The 20012-nt window shown below is 40.0% G+C and overlaps 2 protein-coding genes and 1 long non-coding RNA gene across 5 annotated transcripts; 1 reads left to right on the forward strand and 2 right to left on the reverse strand.

Annotated features, from left to right (window-relative positions):
- Positions 1–5291: 5291 nt before the first annotated feature.
- Positions 5292–6714, reverse strand: LOC129759281 (uncharacterized). The gene is made up of 2 exons (XM_055756696.1): positions 6318–6714; positions 5292–6255 (listed from the first exon to the last, which is right to left on the reverse strand). Exons 1-2 carry the CDS (start codon positions 6525–6527, stop codon positions 6112–6114), a joined length of 354 nt encoding a protein of 117 aa, XP_055612671.1. The 5' UTR covers positions 6528–6714; the 3' UTR covers positions 5292–6111.
- Positions 6715–9503: 2789 nt separating this feature from the next.
- LOC129759277 (uncharacterized) lies at positions 9504–20012 on the reverse strand. Its single transcript, XM_055756692.1, has 2 exons — positions 16550–20012; positions 9504–12156 (listed from the first exon to the last, which is right to left on the reverse strand). Exon 1 carries the CDS (start codon positions 19065–19067, stop codon positions 16773–16775), a length of 2295 nt encoding a protein of 764 aa, XP_055612667.1. The 5' UTR covers positions 19068–20012; the 3' UTR covers positions 9504–12156; positions 16550–16772.
- LOC129759278 (uncharacterized) lies at positions 13255–14694 on the forward strand. 3 transcript variants are annotated; one of them, XR_008740155.1, is made up of 4 exons: positions 13255–13327; positions 13429–13576; positions 13641–14397; positions 14460–14694. It is a non-coding gene; the product is annotated as an uncharacterized LOC129759278 (long non-coding RNA). The 3 variants fall into 3 exon arrangements; XR_008740156.1 differs by having other exon boundaries at positions 13641–13993; positions 14047–14694; XR_008740154.1 differs by having other exon boundaries at positions 13641–14694.

Genomic DNA, 20012 nt, shown 5'->3' on the forward strand with positions numbered 1-20012 from the left:
TTTTTTCCAAGGAATCCAACGAAGCCTATTTGAGCCACCGCACGGATTGAAAACAGAAGTTATGGCTGTTTTACCCTCAATTTCCCTACATTTTTTCAAATAGCTCAGAAAAATCATGTTCGGACTTGAAAATTTTGAACCAAATGGAACGTATCATGTGTTATTATTTTTCGGAGAATGCAACGAAGCCTATTTGACACACCGCACACATCGGAAACAGGAGTTATGGCTGTTTTACCCTCAATTCCCTTTCATTTTTTCAAAAAGTTCAGAAAAACCATGATCGGACTTGAAAATTTTGAGCTAAACGAGACTTATCTTATGCAATTTTTTCCGAGGAATCCAATGGAGCCTGTTTAAGCCACCGCACGCTTTGAAATAGTGAGTTATGGCTGTTTTTACCCTCGATTCCCCTACATTTTTCTGAAATCATTGAAAAATGTAGGGGAATCGAGGGTAAAAACAGCCATAACTCACTATTTCAAAGCGTGCGGTGGCTCAAGCAGGCTTCATTGGATTCCTCGGAAAAAATTGCATAAGATAAGTCTCGTTTAGCTCAAAATTTTCAATTCCGATCATGGTTTTTTTGAACTTTTTGAAAAAATGAAAGAGAATTGAGGGTAAAACAGCCATAACTCATGTTTCCGATGAGTGCGGTGTGTCAAATAGGCTTCGTTGCATTCCCCGAAAAAAATCACACATGATACGTTCCATTTGGTTCAAAATTTTCGAGTCCGAACATGATTTTTCTGAGCTATTTGAAAAATGTAGGGAAATTGAGGGTAAAACAGCCATAACTTCTGTTTCTAATCCGTGCGGTGGCTCAAATAGGCTTCGTTGGATTCCTTGGAAAAAATTACATAAGATACAACCCATTTGGTTCAAAATTTTAAAGTCCGAACATGATTTTTTCTTAAACCATTGAAAACTGTAGGGGAATTGAGGGTAAAAACAGCCATAACTCCATTTTCCAACGCGTGCGGTGGCTCAAACAGGCTCCAATGGATTCCTCGGAAAAAATCACACAAGATACGTCCCAAAAGATTCAAAATTTTCAAGTCCGAACATGCTTTTTCTTAACAATTTGAAAAATTGAGGGGAATTTAGGGTAAAACAGCCATAACTCCATTTTCCAAAGCGTGTGGGGGCTCAAACAGCATTCATTCGATTTCTCGGAAAAAATCACAAAAGATACAACCCATTTGGTTCAAAATTTTTAAGTTCGAATAAGCTTTTTTCTGAAATTAATGAAAAATATAGGGGAATTGAGGGTAAAAACAGCCATAACTCCATTTTCTGAAGCGTGCGGAGGCCAAAACAGCCTTCATTCGATTCCTCAGAAAAAATTACACACGATAGGTCTGTTTTCATTCAAAATTCTCTGGTTCGAATCAGAGGCTAATAGTTATCCGGGGATAAGTTATCCTGGAAGTGTACTAAAAATATTTAGTACAATCGGTGCCATCCTGCGCATTTAGTTTAAGGCCATGTCCGGGCATATTTAGTACATTTCACTCGAATGTTTTTGTTTTTAATTGCTTTGCTATCGTTTTCATAACTTTTGCAATTGGGAGATCCATAGAACCCGTCAAATCTGTGCACAACGTACTTTCGGTTCGAAAATAAAAACTGTCGTTTAAAAAATTCTTTTTAAGTCAAACTTTATCAGCAAATCTCCGGGAAATGATTGGGCAAATTGGCAGGAGAGAAACCCGTTAAGGAGCACTAGCAGAAAAAGGTTTGTTAGCAGTAAGCCTATCCGATCTCTTGTTCACAATCCATTTAATTTAATTTCAGAGGTCGAAAGGTCCCTGGTCGATGGCTAGATTTTGTGCCGGCTCTCTAGAATTGGCGAAAGCGGATATTCCAGTAACAAAACTGGCTGTTGGTGTGGCTATTGGTATTTTGGCAAAAAACTAAAACATTGACACAAACATCTGCAGGAATGTAAAATATCAACGGATCATCTGCTGGGAATCGAAAGCAAACGAATATGAAGATTTATGGAACCCGGAAAGAAATGAAGGCTTTTCAAGCCGATATCGTATTTCTAGGAATCCCGTTTAAGATAGTGATGAAATCGTTTCCAAAAGCTTTGTATAATTTATTTTATGAAAGCTCTTTTATGTTATGTATGTATGTATATGGTTCCCCCATCGGTAGCAAGGTCCAGCCTATGTCTGTGTGGCTTGGCCTCCGAATTGACTTTTAGGGCTTCCACAGCCGATGGTTCGTCGAGGAAAGGCATCCAACCCTTAGAGACCTACAATGGTTGGTATTCCACTCCACTGGCAATAGTCTCTTCAGATTAACCCCAGATGCATTCCCCCTTATAAATATATAACAACAATCAAATAAACATAAAGTAATGTAAAATAGGTATGTGCAATATGTATAATACATATAAAATATAATCAATATTAGAAATAAGATACGTAGTCAAAATACAATTATGACAGACGAGCACGATAAGGCCACAATTTCAATTGAAAAGTTACACCATAAATATTCAAAATGTACCTATATATGAGAAATTCTTTGAACATATGTATTAAATAGTGAATGAAAGCTTTTCAGATGGATATAAAGTCAATATTTTGTAATACTTGTTATACCTAAAATGTAAAATGTTAAAGTAGATGTACATAGCTTAGCTTAGCTTAGCTTGATTGACTACTCACATCTACTTTAAATCGTGAAATCCAAAATGCTTTTCCACTATAAATATATTTGATTGACAATAAATCCGTTAGATATCTCTAACTTTGTATTTTTAGTTGAGTTGAGTATAGCAATGAAGGATTAATGGGACTGTTCGAAGAACAATAAATTATAGTATTTTGAGTTCCACGATCGCTGGTGTGGCTCAGTAGAAGGAATTCCACATCGCCAATGGTTGCTGCTCCGTGATTGACCGAGGCCATCAATTTTGATCACAGGTCAAAAGAATGGTGCCTAGGATTGACAACACATTCACAATGTAAAATGTTAAAGTAGATATACATAATTTAAAAAGTATTAAACTATGACAAGTCTGTTGAAGGAATCAGCTAGTGTGTATTCATACGATAAGCACTAATCATATGAATTTCTTTTCATCTGGTTCACAAAATGCAGGTTCCATATAATATTCCTTTAAATCCTTATCCTGTTTTCTATTTAAAATTGAATTCTATACTTATATATATAGTATACTTTATTTCTAAAATGACGGATTGCTGTTCTATCTTTCTTTATAATTTTCCCAAAAAAATCTTTAAATATGTAAAATATATAGCAAATTTTGAAACTGTAGTACAATTGTGGTGCCAACTTAAAGCTTTTGAAGTTATAAAAATGCCGTTATTATGGACCTTACAATGAATGAAAATCCCAAAGAAAAAGTGAAGAACTACTTCAGATGGCTGAAAAGACCTTAATCTTAAATTTTCTTAACACGAAAAGCATTGGGAACAAATTTTGTAAAAGAAAAGACTCCAAGAATCAAATGAGTTCAATTTACTACTTAAACAACTTCAAGTTGGCACCTAAGTTTTAACATCTTTAATTTATCTGACATTCGTAAGACATTTATTTTTGTGAAATTTGCTATTTGTGACAGTATTAGCCTCGGTCTACCTCGGTTACCTACAACTCTATAAAGTGATTATGAACAGTTTTTATAATCAGTATATTGAGCTGCTGGTTAGCTGAAATTTGAATATTTTAAGTTTTTCATTTACTTTGCAACCGAAACATTTCATAATTATTATCTAGCTTTCACACAATTACTGAAATTTATTAGCGTGGGATGTTCATCTTTTTCAATGTACCTATTTGACAAAGAAAAATTACGTTTAGTCAGTTAAGTCCATATGAAAAAAAAAAAATACTTAGCGTAATATTGTGTAAAAACCAGCGTATGCTTTGATTGCTAATTATTCCAGTACGCACCAGAGTACGAGGTGAGATTTCAATTGCTACCTACAAGCTTTCTGAATACCATGAAACACATGAAGTATGCAAAATGCAACATCAATCCCGCCCGGATGTTAGCAAGCAAAACGCAAACTTATGTCTGATATCTATCGAAAATCGAAATACAAGTTATCGAGAGCTGAATTTGAAAAGAGACGGAACGGAAATTTCCTCCTATCTTTCGTTTTGTCAATAGTTAAAGAAGAAAAAAGAGAAAAGGAAGCGAGAAAATAGAGACTAGTATAATTGGAAATTCTTCACCCGAAACGCGCTGCTTAAGTTTTCTTTCCCGGTATCAACTTTTTTGTAATTTTGAGCAAACAATGATAAGAAGTTTAGAATTGACGATTACAATCAAATTTTATTTTAGATTGCCCACCCGTCGGCAATGGTCCTGAATTCGCTTGTTCATCAAACAATTAAAACGATTGAAACATATTAACAGTTAGCTGCTCAGATAACCACCATCAATCTGTAAATGGAATGATTTGTGTTCCTTTCCGAAAAAATACGTTCGAAGTCCTAAATTTACTATTGAGTCATTGCAAAACCCTTCTATCTGTTACCTTCCATCCCCTGAAAACAAGAGCTGTGAATATTTTGCAATACATATGTGCACACATGTTCAGCGTGGGTGATATTCATCTTTTTATTTATATAGTTTTAAAGTTCAAATAGGAATCTACTTTTTTTTATTCGAATGTCGGTTCATTTTATAAATTATTGGAAGCTTCAACCGACTTCCATAAAGTCGCCTTTCATTGCCCAGACACCATTTACCAACTTTAATATAGATTTTGAAAACATAAAATACCACATTCAAGTGTTGGTCTTACAATAGAGTTGAATAAGTGATATCTGAAATTGTTCAAGTACCTAGTAATGTTGTCTAGTTTCGGTACACAGTTTAAAAAAAAAAATAAGTGCTCTTCAGTGTGCAGTGTGCGAAATATGTTTTCGATTTGAATCAGGGTTATCGGTTTTGACTTCTTGCCACATTCGAGTGTCGATTTCTTTGGTTGGATTGTAGAGGTATTCTTTCAACTTTCAACTAACCCTGACGAAAGCGACAGTGACAACTGACAATCGAGATGAGTTGTTGTCGGTTGATTCATACAGCTCGATACTTCCGTGACAGGCTTTATATCGTTGGATGGAATTTTCTTCAACATACATAATGATCTAACTCTTGTTTTCTTCCAAAGATTGAGTTTACTGCCGAAAATTTGACTCAAACTGATGACAAAATGCAGCTGCTGACCTTTTATTTATCTTGCGGATGAACTCGTGGTGAGTCAAATTCCAAGCTCGTTTTGTTTTCCTCGCCGGGTAGCATTGGTTTCGAACCAACAAAAATAATAACTAGCTGTGATGTCCTCCGGCGCATTGGTGGGCGAGTAAAGGCTTTCTCGGTGCCTAGCATGGCGTGCAAATCATTCCAGTTGACGAAGAGCGATGATCGAAACAATGAAAATCGGTTGGACAAAGCTTCTTTTTTTTCGGGATTAGATCCGGTTGTTGCTTCTGCTGATGCTACAACGTTAGCACGATTTTTAACCATTTTTTGCCGGTTGCTACTATCCTCTTCTAAGGAGCTACTAAATTCTTCAAAACCGGTGTTGGTAAAAGTATCAGTATGCTCGAACGGGAACTGAAGCGAACTGCTTCTGATTGTCCCTTCCGAATCCTCTGATTCCATCAAAAGTGGGAGCTACAAACAAAGGGCGTCGTTAGCAATATGAGGAAAAAATAATTTTTTAATGCATTACCCAAGTGGCGGGCGTTGTCCCGAAACCTCCGAATACCGCTGCAGCTATCGCACCAAATCCTTCGAAGCCAGCCGTATCCGCCTTTGAGGTTGTAGCCGTTCCGAAACTTTCAAGAACCAGATCTGCAGCTGTTACTTGTGCTGTGTTGGTTCTGCTCCCTCCAAACCATCAAAAATCGTGTTGGTTATGGTGTTGGCAGCCTGGCCATGGCTCGTCACCGTCTGGGTTGTACCGAAAGCCGGAGTCGACGTGAGCGAGTAAAGTGTGTCTCATGGCGCATGGTGCATGGCGTGCAAATAATTCCAACTAGCGATGAGCAAAGATCGCAACATTGAAAATCGGTTGGGCCAAAGCTTCTTATGCAAGAATTTAGAGTCGGTTGTGGCTACGCGAAAGTTCCCGCTCCGAAGGAGCTACTAAATTCTTCAAAACCGGTGTTGGTAAAAGTATGAGTATGCTCGAACCGGAACGGAAGCGAACTGCTTCTGATTGCCCTTTCCGAATCCTCCGATTTCATCAAAAGCGGGAGCTACAAACAAAGGACGTCGTTAGCAATATGAGATAAAAATTATATTTTTTTTATTGCATTACCCAAGCGGCGGACGTTGTCCCGGAACCCCCTGCAGCCGAAATGGTAGCTATCGCACCGAATTCTTCGAAGCCAGTCGAACCCGCCTTTAAGGTTGCGCCGTTCCGAATCCCCCGAAAACCGGATCTGCAGCTGCTACTTGTGCGGTGTTGGTTCTGCTCCCTCCAAACCACCGAAAATCTTGTTGATTGTGGTGTTGGCAGCATGGCCATGGCTCGTCTCCGTCTGGGTTGTACCGAAAGCCGGAGTCGACGCGTGCAGCGCTCCGGAGTCAAAATTTCCGAAAACAGCTGCGAATCTGACAGACGTTGCAGGATGACACCGATCCGTACTAAATAAACAAATTCTTGCTCACACGCTTACACTGGACTAGGCTTAAATGACGCATGGTAGAGTCTTTTTTTTACATAATTTTCGCTGCATTTCGTGGGTACCCGTTAGCAGTTTTAGAACATTTGCAGGATGGCATGGATTTATAAATCCATGCCATCCTGCAAATGTTCTAAAATCAGTTAGTACAGATATGCCATCCTGCAACTGTACTAAATATTTTCCATACGTTTGTTTTGATTTTGAAATTCGTAATGTTTTCAGTTATACGACAAGTGCGGCCAATTTGAACTCCGTCGGAAGCCGTTAAATTTATTTTATTGGTATCTTCGGGACTTGGTGCGGTATTTCGGTCAAACCGGTGTTTGCGCGACCATCGTTCTCGGGTTGTTGGGCCGCTTTGGTCGCTATAGTGAATTGTATCACGCGAGGTTGATCGTGGTTATTCCTTTTCGGGGGATCGGGAAGGCTCACAAGGGGCACAAAAAGTGAACCCAAAAAGAAAAGAATTTGTGTATGAAAATCAAAAAAAGGAAATAGCTTGCGGCCCATTTGTTAGCCATTAAGCGGTGCAAAATCCCGTAAAGTTCCGGGAGTCAATTTCCGGTACCGGTGTGATAAAAATCTTCGTGGTGCAGGAAGACTAAGGAAACCATCAGCAACAGCAGCATAACAAGCTTTTCTAGTTTGGCCGTAGGGGCAATTGTGTGGCCGAAGAGGCAAAGTGTTGGGATTTCTCCACACAAATATCCGGACGCTCTCGCAACTATCGTTGCCGGTTCGTTTGGTTGTCTTGTTCCTGTGTATGGTGTGGTTGATCGGGGGAAAAGAGGAGGGTGGGATTTGGTAACTGGCCGGGTGTGAGTGATTCTGCCGTTCGTTAAAAACCGGGATGGCACTGAATGAAGAAGCTTCCAGTGAAAGGAAGGAAAAGTAAAAAACCGAAAGAAGACCAGTGTTTCTGGTTTTTTGGTAAATGTTTCCAAGTGGCATATGAATCGCTGACTGTCCGACCTCTGGCCGAAATTGGGGTCACGGCAAGTATTTGTAATTTATTAACTTTAACGTAGTCTAGAGTTACAATTACCTATTAGTTCAGGTTACGGAAAACACTTATATTACAAAACGTTAGAGTATTAATGAATATTTTGTTTGGCTTGTCGCTTCCAACAGGAGGCGCCATACAGGATATTCTTCCTTGAGATTGTGGTATGATGGGGATGGAGATGATGAAGCATTTTGCTCGATCGTTCCGGGGTTTGAAGCAATGTTTAAGCGGTAGCTCAAAACTAAAAGGATAATTATACATGAGTTTTTAGAAAAAGATTGTAGAAGATATTTTTTCGGCTTTTAATGGTTTCTTCAATCCGACCGAACACGCTGCAAAGAGTGCCTTCGGCTAGGCTAGCCTGAGTAACAGTAACGAAGTTTACCGGGTCAGCTAGTTTTAATTAATTGTAGTTTTGAGAAAGTTAGAAATTTGCACTTGTTACTCCTACTACTACTGTTAGTATTTTCGATGGTCTCTTACTATCCACGAGAGGACTGTCAACGAGTCCGCCTAGAAAAAAACCTTCTCGTTGCACCAGGAACGTCCGCCAAGAGCACTAGTCGAGAAATCGATAAATGCTGCAGTCTGGCCACCTTCGCCTTTGCAGCAACAATAGCACAATGTGCTTGACCGTTGATGTTCCCGATTCGGCGACAAGATATAAGGCTTCTGTAGATTTAAACAATTTATTTGATTCTTAAATTTAACGTTTAGTGCCTGCGCTATGGTAAATATAATGGTCTTGTTGCCGGGGTTCAAGTCCTGAACGGTAGTATCGTGTACTGATCGGTGTTTTAGATTCGTAAGTCTAAGGTCTTTTCGTAACAAGCTGTGATAGTGACTTTATGATCGAACTGCGACAGTGAATGGTGATACAAACTGTGATGACAAACTGTAGATAGTTGTTCACTAGTTTTAGCAAATAAATCAATTTTGGAGAAATGAAACCGTCTACACTAACTGTCGTATGTCACTAAACGTTCCACCATGTGTAATCAAGGATCCGTTTGTAAACTAGTATGTCTTCTTTCTACGTTTATTTTTTTCTTTACCGGAAGGCTTCTCTTTAGTCAGCATTGACGTCAGTTGTTGGTGGGGTCTTCTTGGTAGCGGAGGCGCGTTCGCTGATGCCGTAACACTCCCCCCCAGTAAGCCAGGACTTGTATGCTGCTTACTCTCGGTGGCGCCTACGTCCAGGATAGCCAATTTAACAGCAGGGCGCTCGTAAACCTTAAAACTGGTTCTCACGGTTGCGCTTCGAACTTGTCCGTTGCGCTCGTTAACTTTTATCACTCGTCCTTTGGGCCACTTTTCGCCTACTTCTATCGGTTTAATTGGATGAAACCATTTTCTTCGTCGATTTATCGTTGGTAAATATTCGAGAACCCATCGTTTCCAAAAGTAATTGGCAATGAGTTGTGAAGTTTTCCATGTGTTCTTTAGCGTTGCGATGCTGTCGTTGAAAGGGACTAAAGGTTTAGATCCGCTGGATGATCCGAGCAGAAAGTGGTTAGGGGTCAGGGCTTCGTTCACTGCATTGTCGATAGGCATGTACGTGAGCGGACGGGAGTTGATGATCTGCTCAATTTCAAGCAGACTGTTTCTCAGTACTTCATCTGTAGGAGTCCTTGGAATCTGCATGTTTTGAAGAATTTTCTTCACCGACTGTACTAGCCGTTGCCAGCTCCCACCCATGTGAGGACTGATTGGTGGTAGGAACGACCATTTGGTATCAGCTGTAGTAAACTCTTCCATAACTTCATTGTGATTCATCTGGCGAAGTGCTTCGTTCAGTTCACGATGTGCCACGGTCACTGAAGATCTCTATTGGAGTTCCTCGTCGGGCTATGAAGTTTCGTATCGCCATTATGCAAGAGCTAGATGTAAGGGAGTGAGCTAGCTCTATATGTACTGCTCTAACTACCAAGCATGTAATGAGTACGCCCCATCGTTTTTCAGTTCGCCTTCCAATGGTAACCTGCATTGGGCCGAAATAATCAATGCCAACGTACGAAAATGGCCTAGAATACGCTGAAAGTCGGGCTGGTGGCAAGTCTGCCATCATTGGAGGCTGCGGTTGGGCCTTAACATTTTTGCACCATTGACACGTTTTGCGCAGTTTCTCACATACTCTTCGAAGTTTTGGGATTTGATACTTCTGCCTGAGCTCATTAACGACTGCTTCGTGGTTCGTGTGACGATAGTGCTCATGACAAGACATTACGATAAGTGCTGTTACTGGGTGTTCTTTGGGTAACACGATTGGATGAGCGGTTGTAGGAGGAATGAATTTACATGCCGCAATTCTCCCACGCATGTGTAATATCCCATTATTATCCAGGAAGGGTGAAAGTCCATAGAGTGAGCTGCTTTTGGAAACTCGAGCTTCCATCCGATTGGGCTTTGATAGGATATCGATCTCTTCCGGAAACACTTCCCTTTGAACGAGTTTATATATGTGATTCTCCGCTTCTCGAAGTTCAACTTGTTTAAGGACTCCAGTTGTGCGGTTTTGAGGCTTCGATTTTGCCAGATAGTTTCGAATGAAACGTAAAACAAATGCATAGACACGCACGACGGTCCACCATTTAGAAAACTTTGCGAAGTTCATGAGGGGTTCCTGTATAGTATGTACATTCACGGATTGCAACATTTCAGTGGTAGTTAGTTCATACTGGTGAGTTTGCAGCGGCCACTGTTCTTGTTTGTTCCAGATAAACTCTGGGCCTCTAAACCATCGGATGCACGCTGTAAATTCTGGAATCTTCTGCCATTTGTTCCTTCGTCGGCTACATTCATCTTTGTAGGAACCCAGTTCCATTCATTAAGTTCGGTGTTTTCAAGAATTTCACTAACTCTCGCGCCTACGTACCTGCTATATTTTCGGTGGTCCGACCTGAGCCAGCAAATCACGTCCCTTGAATCAGACCAAAAAAAAAAAGATTTTTGATAGGAATTCTGTGGCTTTCTCTGATGTCGTTGGCGAGTCTGACGCCAATCACGGCCGCCTGGAGCTCAAGACGTGGAATTGATACGTATTTTAATGGGGCTACGCGAGTTTTGGCGGTAACAAATGCGCATTCGATGTGTTGGCCTGTTTCAAAACGTAAATATGCCACGGCAGCATATCCTTTTTCGCTAGCGTCGACAAAAACATGCAGCTGGATCTGTGTTTTCTCTGATAGCGTGGTTGTCCGCCTGTAACACCGTGGTATCGAAACTGTTTCTACTTGCTCAAGGACTTTAAGCCAGGTTTGCCATTTTGCAAAATGTTGGTGGTTTATTGGGTCATCCCATTTTGTCCCCTCTCGCCAGATCTCTTGGAGTAAAACCTTGAGATACATTAAGAAATTTGCAATCAGCCCAAGAGGGTCATAAATCAACATCAGGACTCGTAAAACCTCGCGTTTTGTTGGGACTTCTTGACCAAGCAGTAGTTCCCGTTTGCACCGTTTTGGGATTTTGAACGTGAAAACATCTTTGTTCGTATCCCACCACATTCCGAGAACCTTTTCCGTGGCTAGGCTACTGTTCAGGTTCATGTTTTTTATGGTTTCGTCCCGCTCTCCCAATTCAGCTAATAACTTTTTTGAATTTGACAGCCATCCACGTATTTCGAACCCTCCTTCTGCGTGAATGCTTCGGACATCTTTAGCTAGCTTAATGGCATCATTTTCTGATTCCAAGCTAAACAGCATATCATCCACGTATGTTCCGAAGCGAATAGCGAAGACTGCCTCTGGAAGTCGATCGACAAATCGTTCGGCATTTTAATTTTTGACGAACTGTGCGCTACTAGGTGAGCAGCTTGCACCGAACGTCATAACGTTCATGACGTAAGTTGATGGATCTCCACCCTGTATTCCGTCGTTCCACAGAAATCTTTGACAGTGCTGATCGCTGTTCTGAATCAAGATCTGGTGAAACATTTCGCGAATGTCACCGGAGACTGCCCACAAGTATTCGCAGAATCGATGGAGCACATGTGGCAGTGGTGTAACTTGATCAGGTCCTTTAAGGAGATATGAATTTAAAGAAACACCTTGAACCATAGCTGCAGCATCCCAGACGATTCTTAGCTTCCCTGGTTTGTTCGGGTTAAAAACTGGGTAGATGGGAAGATACCACGTTTTGCCGGTGTGCTCGAATTCCTCTTCGGCGGACAACTTGCGGATGTAATCTTTAGAAGCGTATTCTTGAAGCTTCAGGTACACCGCGTTTGCCAATTCCGGTTCCCGGTTCATCCGTCTTTGCAAGCACTGATGGCGTTTCAGAGCCATGGGTTTACTACTCGGTAGTTGTACGTCATCATACCGCCATAGTAACCCGGTTTCATACCGCATTCCTTTCTGAACTGTATTCGACTCTAGCATCTGTAATGCTCGTTCATCATCCTTCGAAACGAGACGTTTTGCGTTTGCCTGTGTACCAATGTTGTCCGTAGCAATAAATTCTCTACACTGATCGAAATCGGGCTATGAACAATATCGGAAATTCTAGTGTTTTTGCACTAATAGAAAATCTAATACTTTTTACGAGTTTGCTCATCGAATACAATTGCATGGTTTTAGTATTTAATAAAATTTATCAGAAAATCCAATGAACGTTATAGAACGTCAAGTTTATAATAATTACAGTTCAAAATGATGAAATATAAATTGATGGGGTGTCTTGTGTTATGGTTTTACTTTTTATGATTTCTTTTCGTATTTTATTACCGAAAAAAGTGGGATACAGCTTATTTTTGTTAACTTTGAAAATTTTATTGTTTCTTTCATAGCCGCTATCAAATTTAGAATAATTAATCACTTAACTATGGCACAGGCAAGGTGTTTAGCACTGATGTTAGAATGGTTCTCTGTGGAATGGTGATGATCCGAAACCCAAACTTCCGGCTTGAAGGGGTCCTCGTTTTGAAAAGTTGGTAATAACAAAAACAAACCTGAAATCAAGAGGAATGAATTAATTTCAGATATTGAAAACAAAGTTTAACATCATCTCACCTTTCTTCTCGTTAGCAGACCCTTCTAAAGGGAATTTGGATGCTTGGGCAGAGACTCGAAATTCCGCGGTCAATATATGCCATTGATGGGTGAGTTGATTCCGTGAATTCCAATTTCCGGAAACGAAAAAACCATTTGGGGATCTAAGGCGTCCATTTTGATATTGGTACTGCTAGCTTTTAATTGTATATTCTGAAAAAAAGAAATATGAAAATGTTGCTTGAATAGAAACTGTTCTGATCATTAGAAAAATTCGCAGGCATCTTTTAAAAATACACAAAATACATACCGTTCTATTTGTTGAGCTTCACTTTTTTGTACGGATGGGCTGAAATTAATCAACTTCAATTTCAGTTGAACAGCGACACAAAAAAAGAACAAAACTTCTGAGCAAATTTATAATGTATTATTAATCGAAACTGTATAATTTATTAGATTTTCTTATACATTCTACCGATCGAGTGTGGCTCGCGAGATTCATTGGATTTTCCTATAAATTTTAATGGGTCAATCTCTTTTAGGACCTAACTGTAAAATTTATTGTATTTCCCGATCTTTTTTAGTGACCCGCATAATCAAATATCATACACCTTATCGTTGATATTATTCTGTTCTGATTACATGAATGGTGACTATTCGAGTAATCGTCCTAAAATCTTATAATTTTTTACTAATTTTTCCATTTTTCATGTGTCTTCGCTTGAAATGATACAAAAATATTTTTGAAAGATACCAGTAATAATCCTTTAAACAAAATTCAAAATGTATCAGAGTGTGTCTTCACTGTCAACAAAGCAAATAAAAATGGCGCGTGTTTTGGTTTTGCTAAAGCGGACGGCGGAATCTCTGTTTTATTTAGGAAATCCCCAGCTAATATGTAAGTTTCAAGCAATATTGTTTTACATTAACTAGTTTTTAATCGTTCCAATTATTTTTTTCAGTAATACCAACCCTACAATCCTGAGGTGCACAGTTTGATGGTCCGGAAGAGGAATTTGTCGGTCGAGACGGTCGAGACATTCGTGGCAACAGCAGCACCAAATGCAGCATTAGACTTCCGCCGAAAGCTTTCCCTTGCATCACTACCCGCTTTGCGGTGGAAGGGCCATCAACATGTAACGTTTACATAGAAACAAATTAAATGCGGAATCAATCGCTTCATCCACGGGAGCTCTGAATCTTCACAGGATCCCAGAAAACGAATCGCTTTTTCGACGAGAATTCCCCGACGTGTAACCCGAATCTTAAGAATCGTGTCGGATAGAACAGGCTCCGAAAGCTGTAAATAAAATTGGTAAGAGTTTCAATTTTTATATTATGATTTGTGCTTATTTTGTTTTATTTAAGGAAAAGGTGTTGCTGAATCGACGAAATATATCCGAAGCTTGCTACCGCTGCTGGAATCCGGAGATCCCATCTGGTACGGCTAATGGAGAAATCAATGATTGGCGAAAAATGGCCAGGGGAGAGGGGTGGCAATCGAAGCATTCGATAGCTACTACCACCTACTACTCCGATAGCGAGGCCCCTGGATGGTTAAAGATAGTGATCTGCTCCACTTACCGATTGCGTCAGCCGAGGCGCCCAGTGTCATACATCCTACTCCATACGTCATACATCCGGCTAAGGCCAATAACAGTCATCACCTTAAACACAAGCTGAGAAACCGGATGCAGTCGTACTGGGCAAAGGATCTGGGTAAAAATGCTTTTTGTTTAGTTATATTTTCAACTGAAAATAACGTCATTTTTGTTTTCCAGGAAACGCTCGGTGACCAAGCATATTTCTACCAGAAGCGGTGGTGTCATTGAGGATGGAAAAGACTACGGTACAATTTTCGTCGCAAGTAGCCTGCATGCGGGAGCCAAGAAGCTTTAGAATCGGAAATGTGATGAAGATTGTAGCGTTCAATCCACCGTCCTCATCGAAGGTGTCGAATCTGATTGGGTCTGTGACTCAAGATTATTTCAATTTTCTATCCAATGTCAAGAGTAGTACAACGAAGGTTAGACGACTCTGCTGGCACCGATCTCCGGAAGCCAGCATTCGAGCATAATCCACCCGATCCACCAAAATACGGTTATCACAGCATAAAATTGCAGGGCGAAGGACAACTTCAGTTCAACACAGGGTATCGCAAAAGTTGATCTACGGTGTCGTTAAAGAATCATTCAATAAGTGAAATCTGGGACAGATAGAAGAGAATGATAAATGATGATACACAATTTTAAATTGGCATTGATTTATTTATTTGGTTTTAAGTGTAGGTACTTTAACTTTACGTTAGTTTAACACTCCGTTGTTCAAGCCGCTTGAGTAGGTCCATAACTTTATAGATCAACCAGCAAATATCAATTATTTCTTGGAACCAAGATGAAAACAAATTGGTTATTTGAACCAAAAAAAAAAAACAGAATTGAACTTGTGTGTTTACAATTGTTTGCTTAGTTTTAGATCATCACTTTTTGAAGAGAACAGGATATAGATAGGGAAATATGAACACAAATAGAATTACTACAGCCAAAGATCAAAAGCTTTAAGGAAAAGTTATACAACATGTACTGCCCCTACTTTCATAACAGTCCCATATGCAAAAACGAGCAAGCGAGAAAATCAGCTTTTTCTGTTTTATAATACATTTTTAAATTGAGACCACAGCTTTCAGCATAAACAAAAATAGTTTAATAGAATATGTTCTAGGTTGTCATAATAAATCGCAGGATCTGAATTTTTCGAAATTTGGCAACTGGTAAGGTCTGGAGCATCATTTTTGTTTGTTATGGGACTGTTATGCGAGCATATTCGAGACCTTTGTCAAATCTACTCGCATAACAGTCCCATACAGAATATGGTTTGCTCACCATGCTACCTTCTAAGACTTAAATTTGATCATTTCTGAACTTGTTAATGTAGTTCGTGAATTCCACATTTTAAGTTGAATCTTATCATGGTTTTTAGTTGTTTCTGATAATTTTTCTCATAGGAAGACCATCCTTATCTTAGGCTTCTTATCTTTATCTTAGGCTGCCTTTCAAAAACTGTAGTTAAATTTTCTGTGTAGCGTGCATAATTCGACATCAAGTGAATTGCATCTTGTTAAAATGACTTAAAGCAATAAATCAAAAACCATTTCACCGAAAAAACCTTGTAAGGTAACTACATCCGTGGTATTTCACATATGGGACTGTTATGCGAGTATATATACTATTTCAGTAATATATTTCAGTAGTAGTTCAGTAGGGGCAGTCTAGTCCACAGCTAACACATCTCTCACTAGAATATTATATTTATTTTATGTAAAACTTATCGAACACATATTATGTTCAATAATCATTTACAAATCTTGTAATCAAATCTGTAATGCAATAATATAATAATCGAATGTCATACATTAGGAAATAAAATTATCTAAAATAAATTATTACACATTTTCTTTTATTTTGAGAATCGTAAAAAGATCTTTTAAAGATACGTAGTATCGTCATAAAAACATTAAAAAATGATAAGATAACGATTACATCTATCGTTCAGGTGCTCTCAGCTTAAATTCAATTTAGAAAAAAGCAAAAAAAAATGAATGGTTACTCTACTTAACGACCCGTTTGCTGTATCGTAAAGTGCGTCCAAACGATTCCATTCCATGAAAAAAAGATTAGTTTAATCGTACTTTAATAATCCAAAACTATAAAGATAATCTTTCGTGTGTCTTGGGAAGAAGATAATGGAAATCGTTATTATATAATACCGATCTATGCGGGGAGTAAATCGTTAGCTTGTATGCGGACCATGAATGATAACAATTATTGTAATGACCCTATAAAATTAATCGCCCGATTTCGTTCAGTGTAACTGCTTTTGAAAGCTCGTCGCACTGACATATATGGTAGCTGAAAGCTTCCTTCGCAGTTCCAATCTTGTGCTCATCTATTGAACAAGGTCCGTAGACCACCCAACCGAGACGGGTTAGAACAGCCGTGGGCTGATTTTCGAGCCCTTCTCTAGAGGTCAATGGATATTCGAGGCGTATGTTATCCATGCCTAAAAGAATCTGTGGCTTGATGTTGCTATAGGACTCAATGGGAATATTCGAAAGATACCGGAAGTGTTTTGTCATCTACGGACATTGACTGGGCTGGGAGATCTAAACTTTGAACGGTGTGCACTTTGGAGAGATGGTACCTTTCGCCTTGTTGATAACCAGCAATATCTAGTGAGCATTTCACCGAATCAGCTTTATATCGGCCATGTCCAGCAGTCCAGTTGATACACAGGGGATAATTTTCACCATTTAAATCCAGTTCTTTCCACAGGTCGTGTTCCATCAACGTGCATGTTGAGCCCCCATCAAAAAACGCAAACGTAGAAATAGATCGCCCTTTGCCGTGTAGAGTAACCGGAATATACTTTAGAAGGACCCCTCCAAGCGGACAATGATGCGTATTACAAGAAGCGTTCTGTGCAGGATTGTCGATAGACGATGAGCTTTTATGTTTTTTGTCGTCGTGTAGTAAACAGTGGTGTAGAAAGTTGCATCCGTTTTTGTTGCAGGGTTTTCTTTCGCAAGGCTTGGAATGCTTAGTTAGGCATTTGCGACAGATATTGTTATCTTTAATCAGTGACCAGCGCGCTCCGATGGTCATAAGCTGGAACCGTCTACACTGCTCCAGATTGTTGCAGTCTTCATTGCATGCCAGACATGTTCTCCGGATGGTATCTTCTGAATGTTCATCAGTATGTACGTGTAAAAAAACTTCGTCTCTTTTCGGTTTGCTTTGGCCTTTTCTCGAAACCCGTGGCCGTGTAACCTTGCTGAAGGCTTCCACCATTCTGCCGATCCACCCATTAAACTCTAGTAGCGTAGCGGCACCGTGTTTTTGTAGGTGATAGGCCCATTTCATTTTTATCGGTGTTGGAAGCATTTCCACAAGTTCTTGTAGCAAGGTGAGGTCGTACATGCATTCATCCAGTCGACATGCCTGGATAGTAGCACACAAATTCTGAACTGCCACTCCGAAATCTATCATGGTCTCCAACTTGTCGGCATCCGGTATTGGCATTTGTTTGACCCGTTTCACCATAGTATCCACGATTGAATCTGGGTTTCCAAACAATGTTTTCAAACGGTTTATGACAATCGGAACGTTGTCGGGGTGCAAAAGAAGACACTTAACGGCGCTGAACGCCCGATCATATAAGCATCTTTCTAATCGGTCAAGCAGTTCGTCGTTCCTGAAAGCACACATTCTTGAGGTTCTTTCAAACGCCGCAATAAATCGTGGCCAGTCTTCCGGATCTCCTCCAAATCTAGGAAGATCTTTAACTGTTTGTCGTGCTGCTAAGTTACTGTTGTTTAATGGTTCATTCCGGTAACCGTTATTTTCATCTCGAAGATTCCGGGGTAGTTCACTCCTGTGTGGTGTGGACATCGAAGCAGGTAAATGAAAAGAGGTTACTGGAATTTCATTATCTGGTCTTTCAGTCCGCATAATTTGATTGTTCTTCAACACTGATCCTGTTTTCGGAGGGGTTTCGGTGTATCCAGGTAACAATGTTTCATTTACGGGTTTCAAATTCGGTTCCTCAAATATGTCCGTGCTGCCCAGCCACTCTTGAACTTTGTCCATATCCGTCGTAGTGTCGGCATCAGAATCTTCCAGCTCTAGCATTTGCCGCTCAAGTTCAAGACATTCTTCCAACTGTCTTTTCTCTAACGATTGCCTCGCTTTCAGTGCCTTCGATTGAAACTCTTGTATTTTCACTCTTTTCCTAGAAGTCTTCGATGGACACTTATAGCTACACCTTGAATTCGTTGCCATCCGAGCTGTGGAACTAGCCAACGGTTCCGCACCCTGTTGCTTCCGCTGTACTTCTGGGATTGATGGATGATTAAAGCGTTTCGGAATTGCTCCAGTGTTTGTTATCGGTGATTGTTGATTAATTTCATGTCTTTCAGGATACTGCTCTCGCGAAGTACTCGGCTGCTGGTGTTTATGCCATTGCAACTGCTCTTGCCCGGACTCTACTGGTTTCTGCTGTTCCATTTCAGGTTTTTCGGACCGCTTAGCTGTATGTTCTGGCTGCATTTGTTGCTGACTCTGTTTCCATAGCTCTTGCTTCCGTCGAAGTTCTTCCGTTTGTTCCTTCAAGACGCTCTTTTCCCGCTCTAGAGATTTTCTCACACAAGAGTTACAACTCCAGTCCTTATGCTCGATGCTATCGTCCACATTCACGCAGTCGTAGTGGAACCATTTGTCGCACTCGTCACATTGAACCATTCTACTGGTATCAACGCCTCGACAAAGACCGCAGCTTTCACCATCAGTAACGTTACTCCTTTTCGGACTACTCGATACGCCAGTTTCCGACATTCCGATTAAACGTTAAATTTAATTTGTTCCCGATTCGGCGACAAGATATAAGGCTTCCGTAGATTTAAACAATTTATTTGATTGTTAAATTTAACGTTTAGTGCCTGCGCTATGGTAAATATAATGGTCTTGTTGCCGGGGTTCAAGTCCTCAACGGTAGTATCGTGTACTGATCGGTGTTTTAGATTCGTAAGTATAAGGTCTTTTCGTAACAAGCTGTGATAGTGACTTTATGATCGAACTGCGACAGTGAATGGTGATACAAACTGTGATGACAAACTGTAGATAGTTGTTCACTAGTTTTAGCAAATAAATCAATTTTGGAGAAATGAAACCGTCTACACTAACTGTCGTATGTCACTAAACGTTCCACCATGTGTAATCAAGGATCCGTTTGTAAACTAGTATGTCTTCTTTCTACGTTTATTTTTTTCTTTACCGGAAGGCTTCTCTTTAGTCAGCATTGACGTCAGTTGTTGGTGGGGTCTTCTTGGTAGCGAAGGCGCGTTCGCTGATGCCGTAACAGTTGATTTTGATCCGAAAGTATGTTGCGCTTCTATATGCGTTTTCACTAGCAACTGAGAAGATGTGTGGTTAAATTGGTTTTCGATATTGGGACAGACGCTGTGGAGAAGTAGCACTATTGAATCTTGAGTGCCTCAACTTCTGACAGTCCTTTGATATGGTCCTACGCCGTTTGGCCTAAAGTCATTTGGCATAACGCCGTTTGGCATAAAATCATTTGGCATAAAATCATTTGGCATAATGGTCATTTGGCATAATGGCCGTTTGGCATAATGGTCGTTTGGCATAAATATATTGAAACTCATAAGGTAATATAAAATGTTGCTTAAAATTAAAATACATTTTTTTTTCACTTTACCGTCTTTCTAGGTTTATTCAAAGCCCTAGGAAGGCTCCGTGTTTCTAGGTTTACCCAAAGCT

The sequence above is a fragment of the Uranotaenia lowii genome, unplaced genomic scaffold (genome assembly GCF_029784155.1).
Source record: "Uranotaenia lowii strain MFRU-FL unplaced genomic scaffold, ASM2978415v1 HiC_scaffold_135, whole genome shotgun sequence".
Lineage (NCBI taxonomy): Eukaryota > Metazoa > Arthropoda > Insecta > Diptera > Culicidae > Uranotaenia > Uranotaenia lowii.